At 35.6% G+C, this 25,000-nt stretch overlaps 1 protein-coding gene across 2 annotated transcripts in view; it reads left to right on the top strand.

Moving 5' to 3' along the window:
* LOC117161105 (uncharacterized) overlaps nt 1–25,000 on the top strand; it is an 81,070-nt gene that overhangs the window by 3,666 nt on the left and 52,404 nt on the right. For both annotated transcript variants that reach the window (XM_033342358.2, XM_033342357.2), the window contains exon 2: nt 23,646–23,767. In XM_033342358.2, the coding sequence (XP_033198249.2) occupies nt 23,704–23,767 (64 nt within the window). In that variant the 5' untranslated portion in view covers nt 23,646–23,703. The remainder of the gene's footprint in view (nt 1–23,645; nt 23,768–25,000) is intronic.

Raw genomic sequence — 25,000 nt, 5'->3', positions numbered from 1 at the left:
ATTTATCTCGTAATATACGGATTGCAAACGGACTATCTATATTTAGTGCGTTTTGTTCATTTCGTAGAGACTTAGGAGAGAAAAAGGGGGAAAGAAAAAAAAAATAATGAAAAAGTGGAAATAGAACGCGAAATATTGAACGCGGTGCGATTCCAGTTTCCTCGAGTCGTTGCAAGTCACGAAAGTTGAACATATGTTGCGCTAATGGCTGCTGTGTGCGTAGGGCTATGCAAATAAAACCTCTTCTCAGTTAAATCGGCCATTAGAGGCACGGTACAGTTACATTTTTATTTACCTGAATATCAAGATCTAAAATTAGCCTGCAAGCCTGCTTCGCTTTATAAGAAGAAAATTTTCTCCCGATTATGTAAATATTCGACAGGGACGTCGTACTTCACAATGTTGGTACAAGTGGGAAAAAATGCTGAAACATAAAATGGCGCTATATCAGGGCAATTATTTCGATAAAATACGTTACATGCTTCGCTATGCTATGGGAAAGAAAAATTCATGAAATATAAAATTACGAAACCGGTGCAATTATTCTAATAATTATTCGGTATGTATATGGAATAGTATAATAATTGTTATATGATTCATAATAATTGTATGTGTCATTAGTAAAGAAAAAAAAAAAAGAAAAGTTGTTAAGACACAGGACTTATTATCGATAAGATCTAAAAATATATCACCGGCTTGTTTCGTGTCATAAAAATAACATTTTTCCGCAATGCATATGTAAATATTCAATATTAATATAATCTAATAATATTGGTAATTATAATTAATGAATAAACGAGGTTATCTGATATTCGATATAGGAAATTATATACTTTATAATGTTGGTAGGGAAAGAGATTGCACTAAGATGCACAATGGCGGGAAATCGTTTAAATAATTAATTGATATAGAACTGATCTACTTTCTAATGTTGGCAAAAGAAAAACAATTATTAAAATACAAAATGTGGTATGAAAATATAAAATTAGCCCATAAGTTAGCTTATTTTATAAAAGAAACATTTTCCTGTAATTATGTAGGATATTAAATATAAGGATAATATACTTTACGATATTGGTAAAAAAGAAAAAAATGTTGACATTTAAAATGTCACCAAACGAAGGGGAGGTTAATTATTTAAACAAGTATAATAGCGCGTTAAATGGGATTTGGAAAGAGGATAATTATAATTCCGCAAACGAAGCGTAGTTTAAAAGATAAATGTTTGAATTAATAATTGGCAAACAGAAAAAAGGTACGCCACGCGCTGCCTGTTAATTCATAAACTTTTAATCGCATCATTTTTAACGGTATGTAACATGAAAAATGTTAAACAGCCGGGTTTTATCCCGTCGAACGAGCTGCAAACGTAATCTAGGGGAATTACACGTGAATAATGTAACCAGAGGATCAACGGTGTATATTCTTCTATGTCTTTTCTCACTAATCCGGATGTCGCAGTCCTAAACGCCTGATGTTTATTTTAATTCCAACCTTTCTTCGTTCATTATCATTTAAGCAACACGAGATAGTGTTTTTAATTAATTCTTAGGATCTTCTTTTCCGTTATGAAGATGATATTTTCTTTTTGAAAGTTCTCGTGTTTTTAGAGGTATTAAATCTAGTAACTTTTTTCTAGTAATCTAGTCGAATAACTCTGAATAACATTTGTTTTTATTACTAGACGAAAGGATACTTTATTTACCTATGTTTTAAAAATAACGAAATGAATTATTCTGACGATAACTCGCAACTCAATTTCAACTTTTATTATCTATCGCGGAACATCGTTGCGGGATAAAAATTATGCATAAGCTCAAAAAGTAAATCGATCAAACTCGAGGAAAATGCATCTACATTTTAGTTTCTAAAAGTGATGGATGTGCAGGTGTATAGTAATTTCTTTGGCGAATCGGTTTATCAGATAAGGTTTCAAATAAAATTGATGATTTTCCCCTCGTTAATTACTTTTGCCTCCTAGTTCTAATTATTAATTATTTAAAATAATACTTTCATTAGAATTATTTATAGATGTCTTGATAGAATTATTCGTAATCATAGGATTTATATATAATCTTGTAGATTTTTTTGCATATTTTAATTCCTTTCTCAATATTTAAGAATTATTTTCAAATCCTGGAATATTTCTAGTTTCTTGAATGCAGAATTTCATAGTGATTTCTAGTTTTCCATTTCTCCCAATTTTACTTAAATTTATATTTATATCAATTATATTAAATTCAATGAAATATCCCTCTGTACCTATAAGTACAGTTCATTTCACATAAAATTTCCTTCAATGTCGAATGAAAGTTCCCGTTCTAAACCCCTTTCTATACAACATAAATCCGCTTTTGTAGCAGAGGAAAAGTCGGAAGAGCAGCAAAGTTCTCTGATCGAAGTCCATAATCGTATCACGTAATTACACGTTACCTGATCGCATATTGTTCACCATGATCGGTAAGGAATTACGGATGGTTCGGATTCATCGATCACGATCCTCTCACTAAACAATAGCATCGTGTTTAGGATTAGCAAAAAGCCTCCTAATTAAGTGAAATATATTTCTATTTGCTTTTTTTTCATTTATTCCTTTCTACCTTTCGTCCCCTTCATTATCGTTCGTTCCTTCTGCGACTTTTTTCTCTTTTTTTTTATTTTTTTTTTTTTTTCGACACACATTTTATTCTTCCTTTCACCATCAGACCCTCGAACGCAGTACTTCATCAAATTAATTAAAAATATTAGTAAATTGACAAGTTGCAAGTTGATAGACCTTACTTTTAATAATTAATTTAATATTTACAATTTTCTCGTAGAACACATTGCAATAGATCGTTTCGTCATTGTCGTCACATAGGACAATCTAGATGCTTCGTAATTTCTAAAGCTTATTTACAAATTCCTCAAAAATCAAATTATTTTCAATGCAGTTGCCCGATTTGGCTACTCAAAGTGCTTTATTATATATATACAGGGTGGTTGGTAACTGGTGGTACAAGCGTAATGGGGGTGATTCTACGCGAAAAAAGAAGTCGAAAATATAGAATAAAAATTTTTCGTTCGAGGCTTTGTTTTCGAGAAAATCGACTTTGAATTTTCGCTCGGTACGCGTGCACTTTATCGCGTCTCGTTATAACGGATCTCACTGTAGATCGTTGTCTCGATGGAAAAATTTAAAAAATTAAAAACAAAAATTGTTTTCTATATTTTCGACTTCTTTTTTCGCGTAGAATCACCCCCTTTCCGCTTGTACCACCAGTTACCAACCACCCTGTATATGTATATCGATTGTTTATATTTTCTTTATATTTCACGGCATATCATTACAAATAGCAATTGGTACAATGAAAAATATGTAGAATCAAAGATTGACAATGTAAGTGGTGGCTAAACGAAAGGCGGATTCGTCGTCATTTTCGAGGTGGGTTTGGCGCGCGTGGAAAAAGTAGGTTGAGCGCCACTCGGCCTGCAGGACCGCCTAGTTTTTGTCGAAATCGATTTGTCGAGGAGGCGTACATGGATCGCGAACATTGAGACGCTTCCGAGTCGTCTTACCCAGTAATCGTATAATCTGCTGTTATCAAGAATCTTGTTCACGCTATGCTCCGTAGAAAAACAAATACACCAACCATTCTAGAGACAAATATAGGAAACTTGATCTAGGGGAATTTTTAGGGAATAGCAAAATTAGAATTTAATATAAACGGTGGGTTTTGCTTTTTAGAAAACTTGAATCTGATGTGGAATATACACCTCTTGAAAGAAATTGGATTTAGATGAATTTCCTGAGGGATCTCTAAGATTAGAAAGTAATTTGAAATATAAACATTTCGCAATACGTCTACAGGAATTTTTAGGGATTTCTAGAATTACAGAGATGTAAGTTTTTAATTGCCATACATTTGCAAGTTTTCTATTAGCCGGTTTTCTGTAGTTAATTTTCTATTTCTTTTTTATGCTATTTTATGTCTTCAAAAAGTCCTCAAAATACTTGTGATAATTATTAAAGTCTTGCTGAGGTTATACAGTTTGTTTTTAAGACAAATGTTATAGGTTCGATATTAATTACAATAATAGAAATCAATAACGGTTACACAACTCAGCTAAGGGCTAGACGACTTAGTTAAAAATCACAATGAAATGAAGAAAAGGCTGGCAACGCGTGACTCAATAGATCAGAGGTATCGTGTTTACAAAGATTGGCGGCCATCATAGTAAAAATGGCGTGAGATGGGTGGTGACAGAAGAAATTCGACTACGCGAATCTTGTTTATTCGATTCGAATGGAAATTGCAAGCTCATTGCTTGCCTTGAGGAAATAGGACTAGTTTGCACCCGGAACTTTTTTTCCAAGCGAAATCAACGATCATTTATTTCGGTGGCGGCCATTAACTTCTTACACTAGCACCCCCGCACTACCGCAGCCATCATGAAAATTTGATCGAACACAAAATTCCAGCGTCATGAATGAGAAAGATGCATGAATTATTCATTTTCATAATTAATTTCGCTTTGATATTTATTATTGACATTCCACCGCATCAATGTTTAATTAGCGACCATCTGCATTTCCCATTTTGTTGATCCCATGTAATGATGGATTAATGATTTTTTAAACAAGTTTTTTTCTCTTTTTTTTAATAAAAAATGATGGAAAATTGGGAGTTGTGAATCAGCGGTGGAAAGTTCGGGAAATTCCATTGGGAAATTATTTTATTTTGGCGATCGATGTTTGCTAGGTGTAACTATGTATCAACCTAAAGACGATGCAAATTTAGAAATAACATGAGGAAGATAAAATTATCTTGTCTGGATGATAATTATTTGCCACTTGTAATTGTAAATCAAGCCAAGATCGAGTTTATAAAGGATGGAGTTTAAGAAAATAATTGTATATTCAGAGAAGAAAAACGAGATGGAATAATAAATATTTAAACAAAAAAATAGTTAATATATCGTCAGAAAGAGATTTGTCGTTCTCCGAGATACGATTAAGAATTCCTGAAATCTCGCAAAAAATTGCTTTCGTCTCTCATTACGTAAATACTTAAAATTCATAAATTACCAATACAGCCGATTACTTTTATAGCGAGTTTCCTTCTATTCGACAGTAGATGATGTTATTTAATAACCACTGCAAAATGAAATTGTCGAGACATATCAGCTCATCGAGGCGATTCATCGAATAATTTCTCGAATTTTCTCTACATTCTCACACTAACCTAAAACCGTCAATTTCTTCCTTTTTCCTAACATAAAGCCGTAGTTTCGTTATATAAACCAATTAGTCCAATCGATTTCTCCTTTGTCAATCGGTTATCGTCGCAGGAATTAGAACGTCGAAACCGTGAGTTGCCGTGGAACCGTGTCGATCATCGATTTCTCGATGATTCTTATTAATTAACGAGTCGCCGGCTCGTAATCCTTCGATTGGAATTCAGGCACGCCTCAACATAAGCGTTCAAAGTAATTAACACCACAGTAGATGGATCTCGGAGAAACAAAAGAAAGATTTTAGTACGGATAGATAGGGGCAGATGGCGGCGCGATTGCGCATAGATTTCTCCGCGATCGGTCTCATCGATTCGTCGCATACTTCGCGGCTATCTTCCCTCGTTACGCGTGAGATTTTCGAGCCGCTGCGTGAATATTTCAGCGATAATACGCCATCTAAAATAGTCATAATTTATTCGACGAACCCACGCGACCGAGCGCCAGTAGTAATTGGTCTTTGCTCGATTAATGCAACGTACAGTATCGTATTGATTAATCACGCGAGATTATGCCAATTTTAACGATATACGAAGCGTGGAATGCGTGCCAGATGAGCACAGATCAAGCAAGACTTTGTTTTATTTCAATTACTAGATGGCTGAATAGTTCTATATTCTTATGAATTCGCGATTATTATGCTTATTCAATATTGATTATCTTCCATGGTTTTTCTGATAGTTAAGTCAGTCTAAGTATATGCACACATTTGTTAAAAAATACTACAGAATAATTTGTGCTGCGATTTAGCTTATCACCGGGAGATTATATTTTATAGAGATTTTTTTAAGATATTGGCTGTAGGTAATTTTAGAGTACGCTGGTATTATAATTTGATATAAAACTTTAAATATATAAGACTTTTCTTTAATACGGTAGATCTAAGGGATTTTTTGGAAACTCTAGGATTAGAATTTAATATAAAATGTACACTTTTTCCAATAAGCTGGAACTAGAGGGATTTTTAGAAAAACTTGAGGGAAATTTGGGACTGGAATTTAATACAGTATGAAATACGAACCTTTTTGATTTCATTTTGATGAGATTTTTTTAAGGTTAGGTCTATCTGGAATTTTCAGGGCATACTAGAATTAAAATTTAATATGAAACGTAGACTTATTTTAATACATTGGAACTAAGGGCGTGTAGAGAATTCTGGAATTGGAATTTAGTACAAAATGTAGGTTTCCTAAAAAGAAGTTGAGTTTGACGAGAGGATTAGAAAATCTTAAGATTAGGATCTACAAGGAAATGTTGCATACTAATCGCTAGAACGCGTTAATGGGTAATCCTAAGTCAGAGAATCGATGGAGAGAATACCATTTGATGTCCGTCGGTGAAAACCAGTTTCGTTGTTCGGTTAAAAACAGGATTTCAGCGGGGAAAACTCTGTTTCCCGGCAACAGCATTATATTCGCAACTCAACCCCCCCCCCTCCACCTCTTCCCTCCTCTACGCCTGCGTTTTCGTGGAAACAGGAATTCCATTAGAGCTTTCAAATCGGCTGACTCTTTCATCAGACAGGATCGATTCCACCGTCATCGTCTATTCGAATTAAAACGAGCCGCGCGTCGTTTCAGACTTCGCAGAACGTATCAATCTGCGCGCCGCCATTGCAGAAAGGGGGAAGGGGGAAAAAGTCAGTCGCTGGAGTAAAATTAACAGAGATACGTCCATAAAAAGAATTCGTGGAACTTCGGTGGTACGAAAATAAACATTAATAAATTCCTATTAAAATTTATTCGAACTTACATCTGAATATATTACAGTTTTGTCATTGAACGAAATAAACATACACATCGGATTGTGTATGCATGTAACAAAGTCCATGCTAATTTCTACGTCTAAAGAAATATTGAAAAAAAATTATTTAAGAGGCGTAAAAACACATGTATTCGAATTCTTTCGTGAAAGGTACGATAAAACTGTAGAGAGAAAAGAAAAAAACGCTGCTTGGTCATAAATATATTTTTATATGAAAATAATAACACGCGATGCGATCTTTTACGAAGACTTGAACGAATGTGCCTAATGTTAATAAATATTTCAATGTTGAAACAGTTTCATAGTGGTTGCATAATATCGGTATCGATTCTTCGTGGATTTATCGTAACACGTGGAAGGTCTTGCGATTTATCGTAACACGTATCGTCGAAGGTCTTGCGGTGGTGTTAAAGTTTCGCGCAACAGCTCACGGCATTTTGCACCGAAACTTGGCGACGAAATTCTACGGGCAATTTGCACGGCGTATAGGCTGCCGCGCAAGTGGGTCAGCCTCTTGGTATCCGCGTGAAAAAAGCTTAAGGCGCTGTCTGCGGCCGTTTCACTCGGCTCTTAACGCGTTCAGCGCAGCAGATAATGTCGACGCGAAACGCGTCCGATGCAGGCATCGCGAAAATTCCACTTGCTGTTTCGAGAATTTTTATCGATGTAATCGTCTCTCTCGCGAAGAAATGACAAAAAAACGACGACAAAAACATGGCAAAAAACGAAGACCGTATCACGTAGAATATTTAGTATGTAGCACTATGTTTTTCTAATAAATTATGCATTGATGTTTTTCTAAAGCAGGTCTTAAAGTATTTCCTTTAAGGACTGTGATAATTTTTTTCCTTTTTTTTTTTTGTTCCCACACAGTATCGCGTTTTTTCACATTCGCAAGAAATTATACCGTGTACGTGCATTGCTGGAGATATATCTCGAACTTTTTCTGTGGATCTTAGGAAATGAACGTGATCACGTAGTTCTACGTGTTTTAAAGTTCGTATTAAATTACGCTTTAGATATAGGTTATACTATGCAGTGTTCTATGTTTGATATTTCGGTATTAGGAATAGATTTCGAGAACTTTCTCTATGCAAATATTTTGGAAACTGGTCGTTGCCACGTAGCACTGCGTTTTTTTTTTTAAATTCGCAATAAATTACATTCTATGTAAGTCTTATCACGTTAATATCTCGTTTGAAGCGGCTCGTGTGGATTTTCACTCGGAAAATTAACATTAGCCCGTAGTGCTGCGTTTTGCAAAATGCACAGCAAATTGCACTGGAGAAATTACGGTTTGGTCGTTGGACGAAATAAACAGATTTTCTTTCGGCAACGTATTAATAGCCCGTCGATGGTGGTTCTCGCGCAATTGTGCCTGCGAACATGGTACAGACAGCAATCGATACGACGGGTACGTAGTCAAGTATCGCGTGAAACGGTAACCAATGTGTTAACACGCTGTCGGCCCAGAAATACGAAGGAAATGTTAACACTTTCACAACCGCCTACATAAGGGCAGAGAAAATCGCTGGGAACAGCTGCACGCTGTCGACTAAATTACTAATAAGGGAAACAGTATCCATATTGTGCTACGCATTATATTTATCCAAATATTTGAAAATCAAATATTATAAAATAATCATGCTTGAATCCTATCTTGTAATAATAGAATACAATTTTTTCGTTCGAGGAAAAGGAGTTTGAAAATTTGTTAATACACTTTTGGTTAAGGGTTTGGACTAGTATTGCGTAAATTTTTCATTTCGCTTTAAATACAGTGTGACAGGGTTAATAGGTTTTGCATACATATATCGAAGGTGTTGATAAAATGTGAAAGGTGTTAAGCTTTCTAATACTGTTGCTTTTGCATGATTCTTATATTATATCGATGGGTCGTTAGTGAGGTGAATTTTGTGTTGGTATCACTGGTTGAGTAAGTTTGGTACCACTGAAATGGCGCAACGCGATTTTGCGGTACCGATACCTAGGCGAGGTTGACGAAAATACACCTCACCCGTTCTTTAATCGTCTGGCCTGCCTCTATCGAAGCCAAATCTATCCTGGTTAAGTGAAACGGCATAACATTGTCGCGGAAGGGCAATCCATAATTAATTTCCATAGTTTAATCAGAAAACGTAGTTTATCATAATTCTTGGACGAGGCCGGGAGGAACTTTCCATTCGTTTCTTCGTTCATTTTCTTCGGAAGGAAGAAAAAAGGTTCTTCAAACTTCGTCAAACTTCGTGAAATTGTGGTATCTTCGACAGAAGAAAAAATATTCATGAAGAAAGCGTTAAGCAAATTCCTGGAATTGACTTACATAACCTTAATCTTTAAAAAAAAAGGACAGAATTGAATAATGTAAATTTATAGAAAATAAATTGCAGATTGGTTAATAGAAAATTAGTTCTTAATAGTTTAAGCTTGGTACAACCGTGTTTCCTATCGAACCTAACCTCAAATCTCCAATAAAGTAAAACCGTATTACGCAATTTGATAAAAGTTAGTATACTATAGTTCATATTTAGTCGAACTTTCTGAAATTTGTTTTGTATAATAAGCTTTTTAATATTTTAGTTTTTGAGCAAGTTAAAATAGTATTATAAAGTTTCATCTATATCGAACGATTTATCCGCAATTTAAATAAAAAGGTACGGGATGTAAAAATTGGGAAGTAAAATATTTTTCGTGGAAATATTTTATGATGGAACAATTTTTACGTTTAGGAATATATATTCGGACACGTCTGACCGCGTACTACCTCAAGCGTGTTCCGGACTGTCGATTCGTAAATAAATCGCGGTAGACGTCGCTAAATCACGTTTACTACATCGGTACTAGGGCCGCATCGTTTGGTGTTGCGATCGCGCAGCTTTGCACACACGCGACACATCCTGCCGCTCTCGAAAGACTGCTACGTGCCATTACCGGCTGACATGTTTGGACATCATTGTTTATAAGCGCTTTTACGCCGATCAGGACACCGCCGCCTCTGTGTACTAAACGCTAATTGATCAAAGGAAACAGTATCTTGTAACATCTCGCAGGCGATTGACGTACGTATCACTACATGATATAGAAAGTGATTCTTGTCGATCATTTATTGCAATAAAGTCGAATTTACACTGTCACACGGAAGGAAGCACACGGTGGACGAACGCTGTTAGCATCCTTGTCACATACGCGGATGGGAAATGAAACAGTGTAAATTCGGCTTAACGAAGACCAAAATTACGATGTGAAATAGATTGAATTTATGTTAATTAATCCTCAATAGTTTCATTGGATCATAAATGATTCGTATATTACATTTAAACTCAATTGTATACCATGATACAATACTGTAGTATAATACCAAATTTCAGTGATGATATGGTAATATAATGTAATATAGTGATACTATACGACATCTATCTATTTTTCAAAAAATTCCTACAAATATAAGGCGGCATTTACCATAAGGCGCATTAGCCTCTCTCTGTCTCTCTCTCTCTCTCTCTCTCGCTCGCTCTCTCATAATGATGTTACGACTTCCAATAAATGGAGAAACGTTATACACAAAACGCGACAGAATGATAAAATCCCGAATGTGCAGAATGAAACCTGGAAGAAAGAACCGTATCGATCTTTCAAAGTCCCGCAGAGTTTCGTTAATCGACGCTTGAAGAGCGTTCGAGGGAAGAATGACGAGGTACGATCGATAACACACGGACGTCGGTCGCTGCTCGATACAGAAACCGTATATATATACGCGAACGATGGTTCTCTGGTCGAGAAGTGCGCGGTACAAATACCTCAAAGGGACTCTTGACGATTTTCATAAAATGCCACTGTTTCTTGGCCGCTTTGGCGCGCATAGTGCCGCCATTAATGTTGCGCGGCACGGGACCCAACCTACACACCTCGGGCGCAACTTCCCCTACTTCAAATTTTAAATTCGAGACACGATAAAGCGAGATCAAAGCAAAACGAGATTCGAGACGAAAGAGAGAGAGACGGTAATTACAATCTGAAGATCCTAGCGACTGTAATAACGCGAAACGTATATATAATTTCGTTCGGAACGTAGTATGTAATACGTTAATAACCTGCGCGATAGTTTTATGAACCGGCGAGAGAGAAAGGCAATAACAAAGGCTATTCTATATTTATTTGTGTGTATCTTGTGCGAGGTATGCAATGAGATTGATTTATTTGCGTCATGTAACCACTTTCATAACCTATTATTATTAGGTACAGTAATGGCTAGGGGTCTAATATGTAATGAACGAGATATTAATAAATATGAAGACTATATGTATTTCTTCCGAAAGAAACACAAACTCTACCGACGATAACGTTTACTGAGTAGTATGTAAAATATTGTTATGTAACAAAGTTATTCATATTCTTTTAAAGGAAAATATTCCTTTAACGAAAGATCGTTATTTTTATACGGGATTTATTGAATTGATTTGAAAATATTATATCATCCCCTTGATAAAAATTTCTCTAAATCCACGAGTGAACTAAAGAATGAAGATCCTTAAATCACGTATATTGATGAAATATTGTCAGAAAGTATAGGGAATTATCAGAAACTTTTGACGACCAAAAACAAACTTTAACCCTCGATTGACATTGTAGCGTTGTAGATAGCCATGATAGTTTAGGTTTTTAAATGTGTGTTATACGCAGTTCTAGGATATTTAAATGTAATAAATGGATTTTATTATTTTATGAAAAATATAGAATAAAAGTTAAAGTAATGGACCGTAAAGTAAAGTGACTTATCAGTATTGCAGTATGGTACTATATGTGCCACTGTATTCACGGTATTACTATGCTAGAATGTACTATGAAAATATATTTATTAAGTTGTAACGTATATTCTCCTTACGCGATAAATTCAAAAACACGGTACAACCCAATACTATTTCGCCATTTCTGGCAACGTATCAATTGACAAAAAATACTAAAGACTCTCTCGATATGTTTTTCTGAAATTATTATACACTATGTATAATATGTGCAAAGCTTAAAAGCTGGCAATGGATTTTCGACAGTATTCACAAAATACTCTCGAAACAGAAGGACGCTTGAGCGCTTTTGCAGCTCGCGCGCGCGCGCACGCCTCGCCCCGGACAAAAGGCAGGCTTCTCCGCTTTTGTACTCTCTCTTCCCGTCGTTCCTGCGTCTATTTCCGTCTTCGTCGCTCGAATACGGTTGGATTTCGTGACGCCGCGAGCGAATAGGGAATAGTTGAAGAAAAGGAGAGAAAAGAGTCGAGGGTGAGACTGAAAAGAGAGAAGTTCCACGAAATTCGTGTTCGACAAGGATGAAGTGTAATGGTCGAAGAGAGATGGTCGAAGTAAATGAGAGGATAGAAGAGCAGAGCAAGGGCGAGAGAAGTGGTTCCTCACCGCGAACAATACGAAATATCTTCCGTGAGAACTTTTCTCTTACAGAACCACGGGGACTCATGATGTTCGGTTGCAAAATCTCACTCCAGATACACTCACTAAATTTTCTAATCCGGATATACTTAATATTTTCTATGATAATTCGCAAAATATTATCATTTGTCCTTTATTTGAATGTATTTTAATCGGAAAGTAAATTTTTATACTTTTTATTGTAGACGATGATTAGATCAAGTAATGGTTGCAAGTAGCAACCGGAAGTCATCTTCAAGCGACAGAGCAAAAGAATTACGAATAATAAAAGATAAATTTTTACAATTACATTTTTATGTTAGCGTTAACTAATTTGAGAGGAAATTGGCTGTAAAGAGTGATTTATTTCTCCGGATTTGCTGTTTTAATCGAAGAATCACGGTGATACACAGTCGACGCTGAAGTTCTAGTTTCTTAATCTTATCGCGAAGTATTGAACTTGATAAGGACTGGGCAGCCGAAGTGGAGCATGGTAAATCATTGTACTTGTGCTACGATTATGAGTTGAGTTTCGACCGTAAATTTCTCTTCCGTTGCTAACAACAGTTGTAAATTTTGAACTAATAATTTCTTCCGTTGGAAATTTCTTTTTTGTGACTTAAGGGTTTAAGACTTTAAGGGTTGAAAGGAACGTTCCAGTTCTGTCGAATTTTTCTTAATAAAGTTGTTTCCTGAATAGTAGAATTCTGGAGATTGAAAAACGAATTTTATTTTCCTGGAACTCCCTTTCAATTTTTTTTTTTTTTTAACTATAGGAAATAATTCAACTTACGTTGTATTTTTTTAAAAATTGGTATTACGTAAGCGAAAGAAATTTAATTTTCATAGAATGTATTTTTAACGATTTTTTTCTCAAGAAAATAAATTTCATGAAAAATAAACAAATTCGAAAATGAAGTTTGAAATGATCGATCACGAAGTCTACGTATAACCATCTGCAAACGAGGAATATTCAAGCTGGAAAAAATTCCTGGAGCAGTTGTTCGGCCAAAGAGGATGCAAATGAACTATTCACGGTACTTGGAACTAAGTAAAAAGAAGCTACACGTAAGAAATTCTTTAGAAGAAAAATAGTAACAGAGAAAAGACTAAAAATGAACTTCATTTATTCAGGATTTACCAGCTAATGGGCCTTGCTGAAACTTCGCCTATTATTAGAAATAATTCGCAAACACTAGAAATATCGAAATTTCGAAATTCTTATTTTTTTTTTTGATATTTTAAATAATTTTTCGAATATTTCATTTATTCGAAATATTAGATTTATTCAGGGTGTATAAACTGTATGCAGTGATACGAATTACTGTATCTAGGTATAGTCTGATAATATGGCGTCGTGACAACGCTTTGAAAGATAACATTTTGCCCTGATTGACGATTAAGCAAAATATCCACTCTGTTTATTTTTAAACACCGTATCCTACGCGTAATGTTAGAAGCGTCTCGATATACTTGTTAATTTGTCCAAGCTTGTTGAAACAAAACAATTTCCACAAATATTCCATACCATAATATATATTATATGATAATAATAATAATTTCAATGGCGAGAATTTTGGGTCGTAATTCAATCGGATAAATATTCAAATGTGTGTAAATCATTAATGTTCCTGTAAATTTTAAATTCGATTCTTTGGCCTACAAACCGTATAATAGTTTAAGTTAACCTCAAAAGCAAATTTGCTTAACGATGTTAAAGTAGTGAATATTGTGTTTTGTACGGTTCACTTCGAATGTGGATAATTTTCAGCCATTTTATAGTGTTAGAACTGCATAACAGTATACATTTCCTATTTCAAAGTATTACAACAAATAAAAGATCGAAAGTTAAATAAAAATTCGTTTCACCCTCCAAATATTCCACCGAGCGCTTTGAATATTTCACATATTTCAGCTTTGCGTGCATTCTGTACATTTCTGTATTTCTAAATCTCTCATAAACGCATAAACATCTATAGCTTAGATATTGCATTTGACCATCGATATTAAAATAGTGACTATATATGTTTTCTCGAATATTTCGCACGGTTAGTTCGTTTTATATAGTTCTATGTTGGTATGGTATAGTGAGCTTTCGTTGTATTGTAGCCATGAGACTCATACACACTCGTACACAGATACTATTCACACGTACATGTGTAGTATACGTCAGAAAATACGTGGGTTCCAGCAGCTCGACTATGGCCGACGACGTGTCGACTTCGATTCTGGTTAAACGATCGTCAATTTCTCGCGACTGTTTATGGTTACTCATCCTAGAAATCCTGAAGATCGCACAGGAAATTCTTTACCTTTGACATTCGAACATTTCTTTCTTTCTTTTTTTCAAAAACGAATTCTGTTGTCGTCGGTGCAATTTTTTTTTTTCGTTGTATTTGTGGCTTGCAGATAAGATCAGAGATAAAGTTTCGTGTTTTTAAGAGATCCTCAGACTATACTGAATATTATACTGAATACATAATCATATTTTAATGTCCTATTTCACTTTTATTGAAAATGTATTGCTTTTATATTTGAAAAATTATTTGTGACTTGTCTGTATTAGGTTTTAATTTTATGCCTAGTATTTCTGTAGATTTCATAGGTTGATTTACAACCGACTGATTCTCTGAGGATGTTGTAGAAATTTTTATGTTTATATTGTAGAAATGTTTATGACGTTTGAGATACTCCCAAAGCTTAGAGTAGCAGTTAAGGGTTAAATAGAAAGCTCATCGTCACTGGGGAAAGTGTACGTCTCAAAGTAGAAAATCACGCGCTCAAAATAACACCCTGTCTACTCGGGTTACGCTATTTTGAGCACTGCTCGTACTACCTAAACTGGACCACTGAATTCAGTAAAAATATACTTAACCCTCAACTTGTATCGTTGGGTCATAGACGATACACACTTTAGGTTAGATTATCCAATTGTATCAAAGTGCATATTGTCATCACTATTGTTAATCTCTTTTTTAATTCTGTACAAAACATCTGTCTAAGAATGTTAATATTCTTTTTTCAAATTCATCGATGTTCCTCAAACTCTTTCTCCTTTTAAATCTAACCAAATATCATGCGAATCAAGTAATTGTAATCAAATAACCTAAATTATTTCATTAGGGTTTTTAACGTGTTTCATAATGTAGAAAACGTAAGAAATATTGGATTGTTAAATGCAAACACATTTCTATCTGAAATACTGTCTCGCTCGCTTTACTATGCTTAAGCATAGCAGCACTGCTGCTGACAGCAGCACTGTTCCCTATTTACTTTTTCACATTGACATTTCTCTAGTCCCGGAAACCGACCGCCATCATAACAATAGTTTTACAGCTGGGTCCCTTCGACCTGTCTTCATTCCAACCAATAAATCATGGTTATTAACCCTTGGCAGCTGTAATAATGGTTTTAACTTTCCGAAGGTCGGTATCAGTGAAAATATTTGGAATAATATACAGGGTGTGAAAAAGATTTTGAACATTTTAAAGAGGTTATGGTGTTTATTAAGAGAGACGAAATGAAGTAAAAATTAATCGAATGCATGCAATTTTGTATTTATGTACACATACACATACAAGTTATATCAAAATTATATCTATTAAATAAAAATAAATAATTGTAAAGAATGTAAAATTCGAAAAGTGAGCATTTAGAGTATAGTTATTATTATAATTATATTCCTATATGTATAATATTACATTAAACAATTAGAAATAGAAATCTAGGATACAACTATACAATACAACTATTACTATTTAGAATAATTTTAGACTAACTACATGTTTAACTGTCCGAATAGCTGTATGTCTACAATATCGTACGAAAAAAGGAAAATTAAAGGAGTGATAGCAGAAATCATAGCGACGGACGAAGAGAGATAAGGAAAATAGCTTTATGATTAGTCAAATCGTGTCAAGTGTCGTTTTTCTTTTTCTTCGAAGCTCGCAATTATCTGGAAGGTCAGTTTTGCTCCATGCTTGCCTTGTCAGAAGTTAAATTTCTTGATTATACTCGGCGATCATGAATTTCCATCGAACGTGTATTCCGCGTGACGTTCGCATAAACGTAGACTCGCGTGTCATTGGCAAAGTATGCTTATATAACCTACACGTGGCCGGCTTGTTTATTTTCACGGATCCCAGTAAAAAAGCACATAAACTTTTCAATGTCTCCGACCTGCTAGTAAGGTTTGCGTATATCCTATTGTAACAAATCTGTATCACTATTTACAATTTTATATTTTACCCTCGATCAGCTATTCATTTGTCATCATTTTCTTCCATTTCGACCTTTTATCGAGTCACGTACGTAAGTTAAACGTTGTTGTATATTTTGTACCAATATATTCTTTTCCAATATTCTGAATGGAAGTAAAAAAAAATTATTTGTTAATTGAAATTCCTCAGATTTTAGCACCAGTTTTTAATGTTTTTTTCTTTTCCCGTTTTCTTCACTTTATGACGTTGAGAATTTTCAAAGTATACTCTTTGTGAGGTTAGAATTAAAGCATAAGGCGATATTCTTTTCGAGAGGTTAACTTTATATTTTTACAATTTGACTGTAATTTGAGAATTTTTAAAATATACATTTTATATAGAAAAAAATCAGAGGGATTGTATTCTTTACCAAGAAATGAAAAGTCGAAAACCATGCTTTGAAAAATTACCAAATTTTAATAGTATTTTTACTTTCCTTCTTTTATTAACCTCAAAATTCTCTGTAGATGTCGATTTTTAGGAATAGGAGGATTCGATGGTGAACAACTGTAGGAAGTCTATCGGGAATCGATTAATATCAATTAACACATCGTTCGTCATCGATTATGAATGGTTCGGACCACTTAGCAGCCGTGATAATGATTGTAATTATAAAGCGGCTGATAAGCATCGTTTAACGACCGCTAGTTGTTAAATATCACGTGACGTGACAAAAGCAGTAGCATGTTGATTAATTAATAACTCTATAGTTGATCGATCGCTTAGACAAAATGCTAATTTTGAAAAATGCTCCAATTAATTCTCTTTCAATAAATATAACGAAAAAATAAAGCATGAGAAATGATCGAAATAAAATTTTAACATCTAAAATTCTGCCAGAAGAAAGTAAATAAAATTTACCAACAAGATCTTCATAAAATAAATAGTAATCCAAAAAGGAATCCATTTTTTCTTGATTTTTTTCAAAGAAAAGTATACACACAAAATTGAAAACATTGAAATATAAATATTATCTAGTCTAGGAATAATGCAAACATTGACACCATGTTAAGAGTCCGTATGTACCGTGTATGTATGTATATATATTATTTAGTGTAGCCTGTCTCGTATCCTATTTCAATCTTTGTTTCCATAAGTGCACGATTGGTTGGGTTTCTTTCGCCTCCTTATCTGTTTCTTATGTCTATTTACAGCGACTCCATATAATATTTCTAGCTTTGGTTTGTCGTGGCTTATTCTATCTTATTATACTACCTTATAACCTATTTCTTTATCGCAGCCTACTTTATGCTATCGTATACCCATTTTTTTAATACTGTCTCTGTATCATTGTATTCCGACGTAATTCGCGGTTTTTCCAACCAATTTTCTCCTACATACGAAATCCAAAATATTGAAATATATAGAAAGTTGTTTAATCCAATAATAAATCGAAAATTTGTTACGCTCACCGTAAAGAGACCAACGTTTGTGTAAGAAATTGTTCATTGTAAAAAAATATTAAATTAAAAAATTATCCAACGTGAAAAAAGATCGAAATTTTGCCATAAAATTGTTTAACGGAAAAAGAAATTCGAACTTTGTTAACACGATGTTACAGGATGGATTATAGTTCGAAAGAGAGGGTGGGCTACGTGTTTTCATCGGCCCTATAAAATATCTGGGCTCGCGAGTTTTCGTGATGATCGCCGGAAGCGTAAAAACTCGCCGGGTTGTACATGAACTCTAAATAAGCCGCTGCTGTGGCAAAACGTGGCGCGATCACCTCGCAGCCAACTAATAAAGCTCGGTATAAAGTAACCATCAAGCGGTGGTTTTATTCAATGATGCCAATGACACACACGGCACGTCATGTTCGTTCACAGTGGCTCTCACCCTCGAAAATACCGCAGGAACTTGGTTATCCCGATTGGTTTCCTATTAACGCGTTTTCGTCCTCTCTTTTGTCTACATAGAAACACTTTACATTGATTGATCCACTTCATAGGGAATTTTGATTCGCTTTTGGGGAATGTTGTGAACAATGGCGGATTATGGCGGGAGCAATTTTTATTGTAGCGACGCTTTTAAAATTGTATCGTATTTTTTAAAAATCATTACTTTTTTTTTATTATTCCTAAATTGTTTCATCGTTCCAAGCTCAATTTGAATATCACGCTTTACAGAATTCTTTCATTAAGGAACCGCGTCTAGAGGATTTCTTAGGGATTTACTGTAGATGTAGAATTTCCTAACTTGTCTTTTTATTGCAAGCTTTCCATGAACCTTCGAATGTCAGATTCACAAACAAACTTGTATTTATGGGATAAAAGAGGTTCCTCTGTTTAAGTGGTAGAACAAATGAAAAAATAGTTTGCTTTTAATTAATGCGAAGGATGGCTGGCCAGGCGAGTACAAAATGGAGGCATTTAATCGATATCACAGTCACTTAAGCGTGTCTCCGGAAAGCAAAAGAAAGAGAACGAAAAGAAACGAAATGAAAGAGAAAGGGGGGAAAATGGAATGGTTCCAGTAATAGTGGTGCAGTGCAGACTTTTCCACGGTGGAATGTCGCGTTTCAACATTCCAGGCAAACGCTGTGTAACCCTCTGTAATTCTTTGATTTATAGAGATTCAGTGTTTAAACTCGACGCCTCCTGTAAATGGCATGCGTTATACCGTGCTAAACGGATTTCGCCATGCAGGATCACGTATAGCCAATACCAATTTTTCAATCAATATCCCCCTATTTGACAAGAACGTCCCTATTTTTCGCAAAAAGGTACAATTAAAATAAGTGTAAAATTTTACATAGAATAGTAACTGTAACAATATAAATTATGTTGTAGATAATAATAATAATTATTATTATTATTATATACAGGGTGGTTAGTAATTGGTGGTACAAGCGGAAAGGGGATGATTCTACGCGAAAAAAGAAGTCGAAAATATAGAATAAAAATTTTTTTTTAATTTTTCCATCGGGACAACGATCTACAGTGAGATCTGTTATAACGTACCGCACGCGTACCGAGCCAAAGTTCAAAGTCGATTTTCTCGAAAACAAAGCCTCGAACGAAAAATTGTTATTCTATATTTTCGACTTCTTTTTTCGCGTAGAATCACCCCCATTCCGCTTGTACCACCAGTTACCAACCACCCTGTATATATGACAGTAATGAAAATGAATCTAGTCTTTACAATATTTCTGAATATTTCTAATTATTTTACAACAATGCAAATAACTCTTTAAATTGATTTTTATTTTTATTTTTCTATAATTGTTTTTTCGACCAATCGCGTGGAGACGCAATCCCAAGGAGAGACGTCAACGGGAGTCGTAAATTCCCGTTACGATTATAATAATCGACACCACGAGTTGATCGATCCCCTGATTTCCTTTAAAGACATTTGTCGGGTCTGAAGGACCTTAGCTAGCGAATTACTCGGATTTATGACGGGTCCTTAAGGCTATTGAGGGTACGCCGTAAGGATGAGCGGACATCTGTGTCCATCTGACCCGCGGTGTATGACCTGGTCCAGGTAGAGAGTCGCCCGGCGTAACAGTTACGTAATGTGAGATTGTAATCCAGAATTATCTGTTTGTCATTACTTTTGAATCACCCAATACGTGTCAGTTTGCTCAGGTTTCTTCTTCATCGTTACACTGGTGGAATCACTTCTACTTGACTTATATACATCAGTATCATATAGCAAGCCTCTCCAAGAGTTATTACATGTAAATATCGATCGATAAAAACCCACTGAAACACCTGACAATTAAACATTTCGAACTACCTTCTCAACTGTACTTATTATATATCAGTTGTCAAGTAAAAATGTGTTTCTTTGAAAAATTGCATGCATGCCTGGACTATTAGCAAAGAATCAAAATAAGAATAAGTGTCTTCCCTTGATAAATTTCATATTTCTTACAACTAGAGTGAAAATAAAAAGAAGAAGGAGGAAACATGGCTCTAAGGCAGTGACTATGGCTGAAAGTGTCATTACTCGTGTAATACCATGGTCGTCCCTGTGTCGAGCAGCCGTAGGAAGTACCAATGTCGTGACCTGTTGAGACCAGCATCACTGAGGTGGTAGCATCACGCAGTTCAAATAGTCTCCTAATCCTGTGAGATTGAGCAGATCTCTCTTGCTAGATAGAAGTAACGGGCAGAGCGGCTGAGAAGTCGTGAAAGAGAGAGGGGGAGTGACTATGCACGTTGCCTTGGCTCTGGACCAAGCCACGAAGAGCCAGGGTCGTTTCGAAGTGGTTGGGTGCAGAGCCTATGCCAACGCCTACCGAATCACTGCTGGTCTGCGCTAGCAAATATCGAATGCGCCTCCGGGGCGATTAGTGGTTTCGCTGGCGTTTCGAAGACGTGGGATCATCGTGGCGAAAGTAGATTCATCGATCTTCCGGTTCGCCACGAAGTCGTAGGAAATCGTTTGGTTCCGCTTTCGTGACGAAAATTTGCGGAAACTCCAGTTTTTCAGACATTTCTCCTTAATAATTGCGCTTTATGTCTTATGCTTGTCGATACATCTAGGCTACTTCTCATGAAAACCTACTTTTAATTTCTTTTCTTAACACGACTTAGTTTTACTATTTATTATCTAACGGATAAACGTGTAGCTGTGTGCGTATACATTAACATATTGACATATTGGGTATTAACATATTGGTCTTCTTTTTATGAATTGATATAGTTCTGTTTTTACGTGAACATTGTGTTTCTGGGAAATTATACGACTATTTATATACATATCTATCTTACAGACTTAGTTTTCGATCAGCTCGAAGCGTTTACAGACGGTCGTAAGTAAATCAGTTTCGTTCATATTTGAAAAAGAGCCCCCAACAACAGCGATATTCCACTAATGAGAACCACTGATACGAGGTCTTGCTACGGTTCTCAAGAAGCGACAAGACTAATAACGGGCTGGCAGCGGTCGCAATTATGACCATTATGCGAAGTGCAACAGACAATGCGACTGGTATCGCTGATGGACGATGATCCTTGATGTACTATATATATCATACTATAGTTGAGAACCACTATTGAATCACACGGTCCCAATGGCATTAAGCTGCCAGGGGCCATGACTGTTTGTTCGTACAACATTCCGATAATATGGAATGTCTATCGTTTCACGGAGATTGATGGTAATGGCGGTGGAAATTTGCGACAGAGAGCGCCACTGTGGCCTTGATGTTATGGCTGCGCGTGCGACATAAGAATGGCCGCACTTTGTTTTACCGTTGTTTGTCTTTCGATCGAATAATAGTGTCTCATTCTATTGACATAAGATGAAATCTTGTACGAAAATAGTCTGAAGTGAAACTTAATCTACAACTGGAGCATCGAAGCTTAACTTTCTTTTATCATTAATATATTATTAATAACGATTGTAAAAATATCATTCTACTATTGATAGCTGTTATTAGATACGGTGTGATAACTAGCATTATCTAAATATTGTGTAATTTGGTGTACGACACGCTGCATAAGCTTCTAGGCTACACGATTATCAAGAGAGAACAGATTAATAGCGATAAGAAGCTACTTCAAACAATCCTTATCTCCTAGCATGTCCAGTGACGATTGTTTGAAAAAGTCTCTATTATCCACAAATAATTATTTGTTATCTCTCTCTCGAACGACAGTGTGGCCAGTTACGGCTGTATTGGGAAACATTTGCATATCGGGTGTTTAAATTGCCGTTGACCCTATCGTAATAAAGTCATAAAAATAATTATTATGAAAAAGCTGATATAAGTTAATTTTATCAGAAACTATGTATCTGCATCAGTTATTTGAGTAAATTGTTAGTAAGATTGTGGTAAAACAGTAAGAAAAATAACTATTCCACATATTTGAAAACATTAACCTAACCTAATATAATTACGGAATAATATCGCGTCAAAAAGTTGATATTATCCCTGGATGTAACAAATACCTTTAAATATTCAGAACTTAAATAGATTGAATGCCCTGTGATAATTTTTTATCAACTTTCATTTTAACTTTAGTTCAAGTTTTTGATCATTTCTTAGGAAAATTAACGTAATTTAATTTAGATAATTATTCCTGCTCGACGAAATTATCGAAATGTTAAATTGAAAATTAGTAAAAAGTTATTACAAGGCTGAGAACCACTGTATGTGTTCCTACGCGGTCTCGATGATACGAGGAGAGGTTTCGCGAGCTCTGGCCGCCTTATATATATCACGATCCTCGTCTACGTATCACCGTGAGCGTGCCTCCACAGTCTCATATCACCTGTACGATACTGTTACTCGATTATACCAGATCTCCCGCCACTTTTTTCCTAGTTGAATGATGCGCGGAATTAGATGCCTCTGCTTTCTATGCTTATTGAAACTAGGTATCAGGTGGATCGCAAACTATTTCGAAATTCGATTTTATATTCGTTCATGGAACCAATATGGCTGCCGGTGGAGTAAAAGTGGGATTTCCGTGATAAAATATCGGTATTGTTTCTTACGTGCAAATAGACAGGAAATTGGATAGAATTTAAATTCCCAGTAATCTCAATAGTGATAGGTTAAGTCTCCATAACGAAAAATTCATGCTACAGTTAAGGAGATACTGGAAGAAGGAAGAGGGAATAGTTAGTTTCAGACCTTTGTGAATAGAAACACATCCTATATCCTTTTTATTCTTGCTTTTCGTTTACTGGTGTTTTTTTTAATGAAAATGCATTTTATACAAATTAATTTTGGACTCGGGTGCATATATGCAATTGCTATGGACCATTAACAATTATGAAATACAAATGCATATATAAAATTCTGTAGAAATGATATTTTATAGTTAGCATCAGGATTTCAGAATATTTGGTCCATAGCAGTATTTTGATGGCAGTGGTGTTTCAAAGTACTCTCAATATGTAGAAACTTAAAATGATATAGAAACTTAGAAAGACGAAGAAAAGATTCTAAAATTCTATTTGATAAATGTTTTAGGAGGATACGGCACATGGTCTCGCCTAAATGGTGGCTCTAAGGGGTCCCATAAGAAAGCATGAGGGAAAGAACGCCCTCTGCCGACGACACCCCGAAGAGGGCCCCGCCAGCACCACCTAGAGGTTAGTTCCCATAATCTTGACCCTTAAAAAGAATTGCTTGTTTAATGTAACACGTATAATCGTAAAAGTGGTTGGAAGTGAATTTTTAACTTCTCTGATAGAAATCTGATCGGTAATCTGAGTAGCATTATTTTTCCAACTCACGAGACTTCACGTGGTTATGTGAAGTTAGAAGTTTCCCCCGTTGTGTACTTCACCTTTTAGATTCAGTGAAATGAAACTCACGGAAGCTAAGAACGTTGCCCTGCCTAAATTGTGGTTACTATGGTAGTGTGTTAATTACTTCGTGCCTGTTGTCATTGACATAACCTAATTTCCAAAATCGACCCATGTCCACTCTTTCGACATAAATTCGTCCTGTGTTTATATCCATTGCAATATATGTTATATATTGATTTGTACAAAAAAGGTAGGATGAATTTGTGTTCCACTATTATAGTCAAAATGACCTGATATCCAAAATCAATTCCCGTGAAACATACGTCTTGTTATTAACAATCCTTACAAAAAGTTTTCTACATCTCAGAAGAGAATCCAGTCCTAAAAGACTCCTTCTATAATTCGACATAACCTAAACAAGAAAAAGCAGTTTTTTTCGTCCAATATCTACTCAGACATATTCTAATCATCCTTCAGGCCACATTCGCATGACCGTAATGTTCCTCAGCTCGGGGATCGCGTTCGGTCTAAAATTATCCGCACTCGAGCCGCGATTCACGAGGCTGCAGCCGCTAGACGGGTGGCACGACTACTTTCGAAACACCCTGTTTGTGCGCATAGACGGCGCGTTTCTGAATGATGTGTTATGTAATAGGAGCGCACAGGTTGCAGGTTGCAGCGCTCGGGTAGTATGCGCACGCGCAGATGCGTGCAGACGTCACGCACCGCAACTAGCGATAAACCAGCGATATTAACCCGCGATAACGTTCGTCGAGCAGGTTATAGATGCGTATGTGTGCCACTGAACTGTCATGCTCACCGATAGGGGCCTTGAAAGCAAGTTCCATGCAGTCACCTTCGCTAGTGCCTTCTTTTCTTTTCCTTTTATACTTTGGACAGATGCGTGGAAATTTTTTTGAATCTCCCGCCTATTCCTTATATACAGGACGTTTCAAAGACCGTGATCAGTTGTAAGGGAAGAAGTATGTGATTTAGATATCTTAAAAGCAATTTATAGTGGTAATTGGAAAGTTACTTTTGCATTGGGTGTTCTTGTACATATAAGCTGTTTCA

The sequence above is a fragment of the Bombus vancouverensis genome, chromosome 16 (assembly GCF_051014615.1).
Source record: "Bombus vancouverensis nearcticus chromosome 16, iyBomVanc1_principal, whole genome shotgun sequence".
NCBI lineage: Eukaryota > Metazoa > Arthropoda > Insecta > Hymenoptera > Apidae > Bombus > Bombus vancouverensis.
Note: the sequence above shows the minus strand (reverse complement) of the source record. Positions and strands in the feature narration are given on the sequence as shown.